Source organism: Anolis carolinensis, chromosome 6 (assembly GCF_035594765.1).
Source record: "Anolis carolinensis isolate JA03-04 chromosome 6, rAnoCar3.1.pri, whole genome shotgun sequence".
Lineage (NCBI taxonomy): Eukaryota > Metazoa > Chordata > Lepidosauria > Squamata > Dactyloidae > Anolis > Anolis carolinensis.
The window spans coordinates 88,072,084-88,085,731 of record NC_085846.1 but is presented as its reverse complement, the minus strand read 5'-3'; the positions used below and the strand labels follow the sequence as shown (position 1 = coordinate 88,085,731).

The window sequence follows — 13,648 nt, the reverse complement described above, 5'->3', positions numbered from 1 at the left end:
CTTAGTTACATCCTGTCTGGATTACTGTAACACACTCTATTTGGTGCTCAGAAATTTCAGCTGGTCCAAAGAGCTGCAGCCAGGTTGCTAACTAGGGCTGGCTGCAGGTAACATCAACCTCCCTGTTGTAGCAGCTCCATTGGCTACCTGTCTGTTTCTGTGCAAAATTCAAAGTACTGGTTATGACCTTATGACCTAGATAGTTCAGGTCCAGGCCATTTGGCCAACTGCAACCCCTTGTATGAACCTGCCTGGGCCCTGAGATCTTCAGGAGAGGCCCTTCTCTGGTTCCTACCTCCATCTTAAGCTCAGTTGGTGGGAACGAGAGAGAGGGCCTTCTCAGCGGCTGCCACTTGACTCAGAAACTCCCTGCCCAGGAAAGACAGAATGGCCCCCTCCCTGCTTTCTTTCCAGCGGCAGGGTACAACCTTTTTATTTAGACAGGCCTTTAAAGATGAAGTTTTTAAAGATCAATTCAGGGTGTGCTGTGGTTTTTAACTTTGAATTTGTTTTAATGGTTTTTAATTGGAAATTTTTAATACTGTTTATATTTAATCCTATTTTACATATTTATACATTTTAAATGGTTATGCTGATGCTTTTATGTTAAGCTGCTTTGACTTCTCTTCAGAAGAGATAAAGTGGGGTATAAATAAAAGTAATAATAATAGGAAGAATTTACGACCCCTTTTACACTGCCATATAATCAGAGTACCAAAGTAGATAATCTACATTGTTTGCTTTGAACTGGATTATATGAGTTAGTTATAAGCCAGTTCATGGTCTCTAAGACTGGGGGGGGGGGGGGGCGACTATAGTTTGAAAAAAAAATGAACAAATTCATATTTTTGTAGTGCAAAAAATATATGAAGCAACAATACAATATTTAAAATGAAGAACAAATTTGATCAACATAAACTTACCAGTATTTCAATGGGAAGTGTGGGTCTGCTTTTGGCTGATGAGATAGTCAAGTGAATTATGATTGTTGTTGTATCCCTTCAAGTTGTTTCAGGTTTAGGGTAACCCTAAGTATAAAGTTTAAGGTGGGGCTAGGTAAATGACCTTTGAGGGTTGCATCCGGCCTGCGGGCCATAGTTTGAGGACCCCATACTATAAGCTCACAACTGCTTTGCTGACCATTGTTAGCACTTTTCCATTTATGTAGTAAGATAAACATACTTTCGTACCTGATAATAACAGATGAACATTGAGCAAGACGTTTCCCAGCACTTTTCAATCCAGTGTATATTTGGCCCATCTCCATGGCACCCTCCAAACCAACCACTTCTACCAACTGATCACTAAGATCTGAAAAAAACAAAAACAAAAAACAAAAAACCAACAAAAACAAACAGTTCTTAGTCCAGAAGTAGAAGTCAGAGAAATTGTAGATGCAATTGAAAAGAGCTATCTGTTTCATTTTCTGCATCCTCTCAGTTAACATCTAATAATAAAAATGTGCAATGCAAAACATGTTTTTAATTATGAAAATTGCATGGAACAGAGGGAGAAGAGGAGGAGAAAAGCAGACAGTTGTGTATTCCCTGTAATCTTTAGTTTTGGCTTCAGAGTCAAGTTAAAATTCTTTAATATAGTTAGTGTAAAACTAAAATTTAGAAAACTTGTTTTTGGTATTCAGATGAAAACTACACTTTGGCTCCTGTTTTTTCTCCATGTCTGTTTTAGCCCTTCATCCTTCAGCTTACAAATTTCCCAAATATCTCTTAATATACAGACTCTTGCAATTACACACAACATTTCTTTGAATAATGTGTGTGTGGGGGGGGATCCTTGGGACTCATAACACCCCTAAATACACAACATGAAAGTCCAGCATTTGGGGATGGAAAAAAAACATACTCTTGAATGACTGATGTAACTATTTCAGTTCCCCATTCTATTTTTTATGATTAATTTTTTATTAAGACAGATTAAAACAAATTTTATATACAAACGTATAAAAAACAAAACAACATCAACAAGAAAATATTAAAAATATTTTTTCTAGAACAATACTACTATATACTAAACATTAAAAAATCCAATAATTACAAACTAGAAACAATTTACATTATCTAATCTAAGGGCTTTACATTCTCTATCTGATGGTTATCTTCTCTCAGTTTTCTATACCCTTTAGTAAAAAGGAACTGTGACGGCGCGAGTGGCGCCATCTATATGTTGAACTATAAGTTGCAAGATTTGAATTGTATCATGCCTGATTTTGCCCTTACCCTGTAAATGTAGTTGGATTGGTTATTTCTATCTGTCAATCAATGTTGTTTGTACCTGTTATATTGCTCACTCAGCTAAACTGTTTGGCTCCACCTCTTCCTGGAGTAGGACTGTGTTTCCTCCTTTTCATTCCACCAGCAAGCTCTCTACCAGATGGACGTGAGAGAGAGACTTGGCTCTGAAAGCCCTTGAAAAATTACCTCTCAGCACCAATTCTGAGGTTCTTACCCTTGGGACTCACACTTCAGGTTCAGGGCCAACCTGAACAATGTTGAGGAGTCTCAAGTGCCTTCACATCAGTCCTTTGGCAACAGAGGAAGACTCTGTCTTCAGATATAGGTCATTGGACTGAGGCTGAGTTTGCTCCGGCATTCACAGCCAGAGAAAGAGGGGTCTGGAAAAGCTCCACGGACTTAAACAATCAAAGACTGTAATGTATATTTTCTTTTACCCCCTTTGTGAACAATAAACCCAGTTTTTGAGTTATCTACAGTGTTTTGGTCCTTGGGAGTTCCAGTTTCCCTAAAGGAGGGCAAGAAGCAATCCCCTGGGGAAAGATGTCACGTCCATGCCTCTTTCACTAAGAGTTTACAGCCCCAGGCGCGACGGCACAGGAACTGTTGGTACATCCTTTCCCCACATAACACACTTCTAGTCCAAAAAGCATGGTATGGAGATTTGGTCCCATATTTGCTGGAGGAACACAATAAATGGGCCCCAGTCTTCCTTAAAGTTAGCAAGAGATTTCTCAATCAATGTAGTACGTTTATCCATTTCTGCACGTTTTCTTATTTTCATTAGCCAATCATCTTGAGACGGAATCATTGAGTCTTACCATATTTGAGCATATGTAATTCCTGCTGCTGTTATCATGTATAGCAATAACCTTCCACGTTTTCTGTCGAGTTCATCTAATAGCCCAAGCAATGAGTTCAGGTTTCATTTCAAATTTCACTTTAACAATTTCTTCTAAAATCATATATATTTGTGCCCAGTATTTATGGGCCTTTTTACATGACCACCGCATATGATAAAAAGTACCCACCATTTCCCCGCACTTCCAACACTCACTACAACTATTTTTATACATCTTAGCAATACTTTCTGGTGTCAAGTACCAACTATACACAATTTTATTAAAATAATCTTTCAAGTCATTACACAGTGTAAGTTTCAAACTCTTTGTTCAGACTCATTTCCATTGTTCCATTGGTATTTGTTTGTCAAAATTTTGTGCCCACTTAACCATAGGTTTTCACCTGTTCCTCCTCCATTTCATAATTTCACAACAACTGTTTTCCTCATTCTAAAACAGAACCTCCAAAGGCAAAAATTTAACCAAGAATGATTCAACCTCAATTCCAGTTGCCCAAAATGACAGCCAAAGCAATGTGGCACTGCCTTCTGAACACTGGATGGTGCCCACCCTTGAAATAAGAGGGGAAAGTAATACTGATAGTGGAATGTTATGGTATGGATCTCATTGTTAGTCCCAACCAGAGTAGACCCAATGAATCAGTGGAATTGATTCACTAGAAAACTATGAGGCTTGTAGTTTGGGGAGGCACATGACTTCTATATGTCCCTACCTAAACTGCATTATCTCAAGGCACAGAATCCTGTGTGATCTTGGAAGCTAAACAGGCCTGGTTAGTACTTGGAAGGGAGACCACCAAGCTATATTTCAGGGAAAGGAATTGGAAAAAATTGCATTTGAGTATTCTTTGTCTTTGTCTGAGGAATTTATAATCCAGTTCAAAGCAGATAATCTGGATTTTTATGGCAGTGTAGAAGAAGCCTAAAAAAAGTCCATAGGCAACTTGAAGACATCTAACACACAGACTTCAAATACCCAGAATGAACGTTCATCTTCTTTGTTTTTATGTTGGCACGTGTTACCAAGGTTTTTGGTCCTAAAATGTAAGATGTAGGCTCTCCTGCCATAGGCTATATGATATAGCCAATTTCAGAAAGGAGGTGAAAGACTGAGTGAGACACAAAAATCATCCACATGCTTGGACAGTCATAACAGGCAACTTCCCCTTTTTCAGAGATGAAAACACATGCTTTTTATTTTACATAAAATGCCAACAGGTGGAGTCTTAGAACATCTTGCTTCTACAGCATGTGTCCAAGCTTGATGCAAGCTTGAATGAAATTACTCAGCTCAGGGACACCCCCTCCCTATTATTATTTTATGGTGCTCTTGGTTTCTTGAGAGTCTGTTGGCTCTATGCTGAACTTTGTCCATGACATGAAGACTTTCACTTGTTTTCAGCGCAAATGACCGATCAGACTGTGTGGGAATGTTTGCACAGCACCATGCGGCTCCTGCCCTCTTCCACAAACCAAACTACTTCATGCGTCTCTTCAGATTAGCACTGTCAGTAAACACAGCGAGCTCTCATGAGTGACTGCTGATGTCAGCAGCTTGTGAATGGCATGTTGAGGGGCATCTGACCTTTTGCCCTCATTCCCAAAGTGTATGTACAAGGCAGGCGGGTGGGGAACAAAGCCCCTGGGGAGATTTCTCTTCCATTTCCTCCCATCAGGCTGCTTGAACAATTAAAGAGACAAAGTGAAATCTGTGCAACACAGTGTTTGCAAAGACTATCCTCGTATTGTACTACTGTCCCGTTTAAGGTAAGGATGAGACACTTAAGAGACCAGAGAACTTTTGAGAAGCATCTGCTACAAGACATCACTGGACACTGGCATTGTCCAACAGAACAGCTACATTTAAAAAACATCTCTGAGAATGTAAATCAAGAAAAAATAAACAAGGGCAGGGGTGGAGAGGAATGCACTAGTACTCTGATTAGAAATGGTGATTTACACTTGGAAAATTGTTCCTCTATAATGGAGCTGTTTTGTAAATACCCAATTCATCTTGGTCATATATAAATACTGCAGACCTGGCAATAGATTGAAAGTCTCTATTAAAATTTGGGGTTACTGCACTTAGTCAAGTGCATTTACATAAAAAACATCATCGGTTGATGGTAAATCTCTCTCTCTTGGCAGTTTGTCTTTGGAGAGATGAGAATACATGGCCGCCTAAATGTAATTAAAACATGGTAATCATCATGATAGGGAAAAAGTTTGGGATCCAGTTAAAATATAGCACAGGATTTTGAGATGTGGCTGATGGCCAGAGAGCCCTCAAAAACATGCAGAGTACAGAGCTCTGCATCACATCCTGTTTGCTACACTGTCTGCTTAGAGAGTGTTGTGTTATTTTTTAAACCAACAACAACATAGTTTTGCAAGGTGCAGGAAGGTAAGGATGTTTTCATACACAGACGCAGGAACTGCTTTTGCACTGAGTGCCAAAGACTGCTTTATGTCACAAGCTTGTATGCTTTCAGCTGAACTATTGCTAAGTATAATAAAATGTCTCAGTGCTTGGATATAAAAATAAATGGCCAAGTGTTGTTGCGCTGTCAACTGTCCAATTTGAGAAAGGAGCAGATTCAAGCCATTTAACTGGCATGTGCTGGTAGTACGTGCAGATAGTTGCTCACTGTATTTACTTCAGAAGAATTTCTGCTGAAGTCGGTATCAGTACTCTAGGAGAGAGGATCTGTCCCTTCTTCATCATCCCTGACTATGAAACCTGAGGTTTATGGGATTTGTAATCCATCACGGATTTTAAAAACTCTATTATAAATTAATATTGTGCTTACCTCTATGCCTACCACATTTTAACTTAAAACTGCAATGCAATTAGCACACCTAGGATGATTACTTAAGATACATCAGTTCCTAAGTAATTGATTGATGAGAAAAACAATAGAAGTTTAAGAATGTGCAAATGTGACTTTCAAATACAGTGGAAACTCGACCTACAAACATCCATACTTACGAATTTTCTGAGATACAAGCCTTTGCTCTTTCAATTTTTGCCTTTGAAATACAAGTCGAGATCTGCGTCACGAGTTCCCTGAGCTGCCTGCACAAAACCCTCCGGAGAGGCCAAAAAGTCTGCTGCTGGCTCTGCCACCATTTTGGGCACGAGCAAGAGGCAGACAGTCAGCACACCCACACAGCTTTCCCCCCAAATCCGAGTGTGTCCCCCTCCCCTCACACACTGGAGAAGGAAGGAAGACAGAATGAAGGGAAGGGAAGGGAAGGGAAGGGAAGGGAGGAAGGAAGGAAGGAGAAGGAAAGAGGAAGGGAGGGAGAAAGGACACCCAGGCAGCAGTAGTTTGCACCAACATGCAATCTACGCTTCACGCCATCAAGATCAGAGAATCTACGCTTCTCAGATCTTGAAGGTAAATAACAGTAAAAAATGGGCATGGTTTTTGGGGGGGGCTGGAATGGATTAAGAGCATTTCAGTTCATGTGAATGGGGCAATCTGATTTGACATACCAGGAAATTGAGTGACGAGCTTGGTCACAGAACAAATTAAACTTGTATGTCAAGGTATTACTGTATAGGTTCACTAATAAGTTATAAGTCCTTGGGTACATCTACACTACAGAGCAATGCAGTTTGACACCACCTTTATGGCCATGCCTCAATGGTATGGAATCCTGGGATTTCTAATTTTACAAGGCCTTTAGTCTTTTCTGGCAAAGATTGCTGGTTCCTCACCAAACGACAAGTTCCAGGATTCCATAGCACTAAGCCATGAAGTTGAAGTGTTGTGAAACTGCATTCATTCTATAGTATAGATGATCCCCTTCATGAATCATATTTACAGCTTGTTATTAGTACATACATATTAGCTTAAAAGTATTGGATTTGATTACGTATAATGTGATACTGGAGTCTATAGCAAATGTTTATTAGTGTTTATCTGGCAGTGGGGACTCATATATACCAGTTTAAATCAGATAATCTGGGATCAGATCCCGGGATAAAGGGGCAGTGTGGGGGAAGGGCTCTTAGAGGTTTCATGCAAATATTAAACAGCATGAGGAAAAGAATCAAACAATGGCAGCCTGTGGAGTTTGCACACTGGTGAATAATGGGGGAAGCTGTCTCCCTCTTGTGGTAGAAAGAGAAATGAAGTAGGCTGGCAGAGTTCTTCAGGGCTCAACCATCATGAACTTCTCATGAACTTCAAAAATGTGCCTCTGTTCCACCATTCTGGGATTTCAAGATTTTCATGGAATACAGAGAAGACACAATGCACTTAAGGATAAACAACGCTCCCGCCCGCATCCTTATACATGACTGAAAGTTATGGAGTTTGCTGCCTCAGCATGTGGAGAACATTATCAGCTTAGAAAATAAATGTTTTCATAGAATCATAGAATCATAGAATAGTAGAGTTGGAAGAGACCACATGGGCCATCTAGTCCAACCCCCTGCTAAGAAGCAGGAAATCGCATTCAAAGCACCCCCGACAGATGGCCATCCAGCCTCTGCTTAAAGGAGGGGATTGGTTGAATTTACAGAAGACAGGTATATCAGTGGCTATGACAATCATGATAGAACTTTCAATTTTAAGGGCAACATCTACACACTAACCACTCAAAATAATAATAATAAAAAACTACAAAAGAGGAGCTACTGGCTTCAAGCCGTAGTTGTGGGCTTCTCAAAGGCATCTGGAAGACTACCATAGGAAGCAGGATGCTGGATGTGATAGCCAGGGATGATCTTAAATTCACATGAAACTGAAATAAATATATAACAGTAAAATTGAAATGTGGCAATAAGTCCTCCTTCCTGTATGGCTATCAGCCAATTAAGAAAAACACACTAAAATATGCAGATTTAAAACTAAATTCTGTCTTTTGCACATGCACAACAACAGTTGGAAACAGGCACAAAAGTGTTTTTAATTGGCACATGTACAATCTAAATGTAATCATCTTCTTATCCCTGTTAACTAGAATCTGGGATGGGAGGAGGGGGGTGGGGAAGGAAAGAAGATTTTTCTTAATTTAATATTACTTCCCAAGATATTCTAATGCACACAAAAGGTCTTTGCAAAAAACATTTTTCTTCAGCAACTTGTTTTTCCCATTTTAGAAGAAGAGGAGGAGGAGGAGGAGCAGAAGCAGAGTTTCTGATTAATATAAAAGAATAAAATGAGACAAAGAGATCTAGCATTCAAAGGACCACCCTCTTTCCCTCTGCGAGTGTTACATTAAGAACAAATACCAAATTTTAGAGTGCTTACTTCGTGAAATAAGGAGTTTCATCTTCCACTTTTGGGAGATCATTAATGGAAGACCTTTTATATACCTTGGGAAAAATGTATTTGACATTCATACTTTCAATAGTTGGAAGCACAACTGCTTTGAAACAAGCTAAGCATGCAAAAAAGTGTCTGTTATTTTAAGCTGCATTTTTAAAAGAAAGTTATTTGTTTTAAAAGGATAGCCACCATATTATTTGGCTATTCCCTTTCATGAAGCAGAATAAAAACTGTTCACTGGAAGGATTCTAAACTTGGACAAACTGTACAAAATGGGGAGAGGGAGAAAAAAAAAAGATTTTTTGGGGGGAGGGGAAAGCAAAGTTCTCTGTTTTTATCAAATTTGATTGCTGCAGCTGTTCCCAGTTTCTGTATTTCAAAAATAGCCTTATTCAGTGTCTTGTTGGCTAAAGGCCAGAGTATCATTAGAACATGATGTACAGAAAAACCTCTATTCAGTTACAGATACAGAAATATATTTAAGATCAGTGGGGGTCATCTGAAGCAAACACTTGTAAAGGGAAAATGGAATTTTAATGTGCTCAGACCATTCGCTGCTTTTAGCTGGATATTTAAGAAATTCAAACCTGATATCTTCCTGTTTGTCCAAGCAATATCAGATTGCTGCACATCAGGCACAAAACAATATGAACAAATCAGGACGGTTTCCACTAACAGAAATAGATCTCGTTCTCAGATTACTTCTAACGGTTTTGGCATTTACTACAAATGGTTTCTAGTAACATTATATATTTTAGTGGTCTATAAACAAGACTTTACCTAGAAAAGAATGAGGCTGGAATTGAAGTAGCTGGATCAATGTAATCCATATTTGAACTGTACATCTTGTTAAATTGTATATCTCAGATATGGTTCACGTGAATAAAAGTCAAACCATGTTTAAGGATTTCTAAAGCTCTCTTCCACCCTTCTCAACAGTTACATACTGTTAATTCCACTTATGGGGGTTATTTTATCACTCTGAACCATACAACATAGGGAAAACATTTAGTATGTGAGGGTATCTCAGAGTCCAATATTTTGTGGTCATAGTTAGTTCATGTAAGTGGCTGCGCCATAAAGTAGTAGAGCAGAATAGCACCCATTTGTGCTATAAGGAAAACTTTTCATCATGTTTTTCACACCTCCAGTACAGTGGCATTTATGGTTTAGAGGGAAGTATGTACACCTGCTCTGTCAATTAGGATAAAAAGCCATTCAAGTTGCTAATAAAGAAGTTTAAGTAGTCTCTAAGTGAAAGTGCTACAAAAAAGTGTGAAGGTTTTGCACTTGGATGTTTGTTTGTTTGTTTTAAAAACTACTGCTTCCAAAACCACCCAGCCAGCATGGCCACTGGCTATACTGGTTGGGGAATTCCAGGAATAGTAGTTTTTTAAAAGTATATTTTCTTATCTTAGGGTGCGCTTTTGCTCATGGTTAATAACAACAACAAAAACAACAACAACAACACTTTATTTGTAGACTGCCCTATCTTCCCAGAGGTTCAAGCAAGTCAGCTGCGTTATCCTCTAACATAAGTGACTCATTCAATAATTTTATCACCTAAAAGATCTTCGGACTACAACCATGTTTCACTGTCAGATAACATGGTCATTATTTTGAGGGAACTAGGATAGACAAGAATAGGATAACAGTGGATTCAGCAGCACATTCCCTTCCCACCTTCTTCTGAAATGTAATGTTTTTGTCCAGATGTCCTCACTGGGCCTTTCTGAAGTATTGTAGGCTAGGGAGAGACTCTGTTTTGGATACATTTTTTCCATTTATTTCCAGACACATCATATGATGTTGGTAATGCAGAGAATAACAAAGGGCAACTTTGCCATATAAAATTGGAATATTAAGCTGAACATTTAAGATAAAAAATCAGATACAAAAATACAGTACATGTACAAAGTATTTACAGATCTTAGTAGACCGCTCTGAGCCAAACTGGGAGTAGCGGTATACAAGTCTAATAAATAAATAAATAAAATAAATAAGCTAAACATAAGGGAAAAATGGCATCTTCCCCCTGCAGGTAATCCTAGACCACCTCAATGCACATTTAGTGTACAGATCAAGAGAGATAATAAGCCAACTTTATTCTGGTTTAGTTAGTTGCAACCTATTGTATTGTGTCCAATTCCAGCACCACAACTGAAGATGTCAACAAGTAGGAAAATGTCTAGGGGGAACCAAGATGATAAAGGTTCTGAAAACTAATTCCCATGAAGAAGGGTTGAGATTGAAATGTTTACTTGGAGAAAAACAGACTGAGAGATGATACAATGACATCTTTAAATATCTGAAGGGCAATCACAATGAAGACAGAGCAAGCTTGCTTTCTACTGCTTCAGAGAAGAGGATCTAGACCAGTGATTCCCAACCTTTGGGCCTCCAGGTGTTTTGGACTTCAGCTCCCACACTTCCTAACAGCTGATAAATTGGCTGAGATTTCTGGGATTTGAAGTCCAAAAAACCTGGAGGCCCAAAGGTTGGGAACCACTGGTCTAAACCAAATAATTTAAATTAAAAGAAAAGAGGAGAAGTGTACGGAAAGATAGTCCAAGAGAACAGATTCTCCATTACTGAAGATTTTCAAACAAAGGTTGGTTAGCCATCTATCAAGGATGTTTTGCTTCTGAATTCCTGCTTTGAACTGAGTGGACTAGATCACTGCACATATCATATCATGTGGAAATGGATGTCCTCCTACAATGCACTAGAGGCTTGGACCATATTTGTGTGCATTGATTAAAATTGTTTATTTCTTTCCTGGAAACTTTTCAAGGACCAGCATTTGATGAGTCAGAGGCCTGCACTGGTCCATGGAATATCACTTTGAGCAATGTTGGATTTGAGCAGGGGTTCCCAAACCTTTTCAGTCACAGAGCCCTTTTTGAAGCAAAAGTTTCCCATGGAGCCCCAAGAAATGTTTACTGTTTAGTTCTATCTATGTTCTATAAGACATATTACACATTACACACACACACACCTACCTTTTCTCTCTCTTCTGCCTTTCAGACACATTCACTGCCTGACTGGGTCTCTTGGCTCACCAGTTCCTTGTCCCAGCTCCGATCCTGTGATCTTTCCTGGCAGTTTCTGAACTCAGAGTGCTCTGCTTTTCTGTTTTTGCACAGCAACCTAGGGACAGCCCTAGGGTGGCCACCCATTGGATGCCAAATGTCCAGCAACCTGTGTCATGGAAATGGGGAAAGGAGAGGGGGAGAAGAGGAGGAACGCAGCACAGTACTGCAGAGCCCCTCACAAACACTCGTAGAGCCTCAAGGGCTCCGCGGGGCACACTTTGGGAACCCTGGATTAGAGGATCCTAGGAGTTTCTTTCACACATAATTCTATGAGTTTACAGAAAAAAAAATACATAGTGTAAGTAAAGAAAAAATGAATATTTGTAAAAATTGTCAAAGATTTAATTAACTAGTAATTGAAATCACATTTGATGGGGGTCAGTATCCCCATACGCAATTTCACTTTTGAGTCTTGTATTATTCAAATCCTACATATGCTATTCTGACATAAATCTAAATGCAATTGAGGAAAGAACATAATAAAGCATGCCAAATCAGAAAGGTAAGATTCCTAGTACATATTTCAGCTGTAAAGCATGTTTCCTCTGTATTTACATTTCAGAATGTTAAACTATTTCATAACATATGGACTGCATGGTAATATTGATTTAAGCAATAATAATTTCTTAGTACACATACTTAGTGAATTCTACCGACTTAAGAAAACAGTGTATGGTGGAGGGCAAACTGATTTTCATTTTTGAAACAGCAATCTTGGTTGGAACCACATTAATATCATTACCATGAAAAACAGAAAATTTTCTAATGGGCAGATTCCTTCCTATCCCACACCCAACCACTCACACTTTCACTTTATCACACATAGAAATCTTACTATAAAATATCAATGCCATTGTTTTTTTTGGGCAAATTGAGCAAATTTAAAATAGATTTATATATGAACATTTTAGAAGGGTGACTACCATACCCTATGAGGAACATGTTAAAGAGCTGAGTATGTTTAGCATACAGAAGAGAAGTTTGAAAGGGGACATGAAAGCCATGCATCAATATGTGAAGGGATGTCAAAAGGAGCAGGAAGCAAGCTTGTTTTCTACTGCCCTAGAGACTAGGACTCAGAGCAATGGGTTCCAATTACAGGAAAGGCAATTCCACATGAACATTAGGAAGAACTTCCTGACTGAGTTGTTCAGCAGTGGAACTCTCTACCTTGGAGTGTAGTGGAAATTCCTTCTTTGGAGGCTTTTAAATAGAGTCTGGATGGCCATCTCTCAGGGGTACTTTGTGTGTTTCCTACATGGCAGAGCATTGGGGATTAGAAGGCCCATGAAGTCTCTTCCAACTCTGCGATTCTATGAACAGTGGTTTGGTCAAAAACAAGTGAGCAGCAAGTTGCTTTCATTACAAAACTGGGGTCTTCCCATTTCCTGCTAAAAGGAAGATGTGTACAAAGAGCAAAAAATAGGGCACCCATACAAAGTCACCTTAAATGACGCTGATCTGCAAAGTCTGTGTGAAATTGTATAATTTGCATATTTATCTCATAAAGGGGAAAATGTGGTAGCAGGATTCAGTAACCCCCTGCTGATAACTGTGAATGGAAAAAGATTGCTTGATAGTATTTGGCAAGATTCCTCTTTTTTTTTTGCAAAATATTGAAATAATTGACACTGAGGGCTGTACTCTAGGCTTAAATACACACTTCAATGGGGCTATTTATGTGCTTAAAGTTAAGTATGCGGACAAGTGCTTTTCTGCACCATATTTGTATTTCAAGGGTTCAGATCAATGGCCTTTAAAATAATGTTTCTTATAAATCAAGACAACAAATCATGTGGTTGCAAGAGTAACAAAAGTGTGCTCTGGCTCCATATGATATGCATAACAAAATAATGTTCCTGGACAGAAGGTCATTTCAAGCATACATTAAGTCATCCACACACATGAAAACTATGGGGACATTTTAACCTCTATTTTTTTTTCAAACAAGATGGTTCTCGGCATTAAGTCCAGAAGTGCAAGAGGCAACTTGCAATACTTTGAAAAGAATGAAAGGAAGTCAATGATGCAGGTGCACTAATAAATGGGTGGTCTTTGGATTACAGTATTTATGTGTGCTGTGTTGAGCTAAACATCAAGCTAAATGTTGCACATACAAAGTAGCACAACAAGAACATCTGTGTTGGGGGGACTAAG

At 38.9% G+C, this 13,648-nt stretch overlaps 1 protein-coding gene across 6 annotated transcripts in view; it reads right to left on the bottom strand.

Moving 5' to 3' along the window:
• dgkb (diacylglycerol kinase beta) overlaps window positions 1-13,648 on the bottom strand; it is a 328,171-nt gene that overhangs the window by 11,862 nt on the left and 302,661 nt on the right. For all 6 annotated transcript variants that reach the window (XM_008112613.3, XM_062984283.1, XM_062984284.1 and 3 more), the window contains one exon: window positions 1,191-1,311. In XM_008112613.3, coding sequence (XP_008110820.1) covers window positions 1,191-1,311 — 121 coding nt within the window. The remainder of the gene's footprint in view (window positions 1-1,190; window positions 1,312-13,648) is intronic.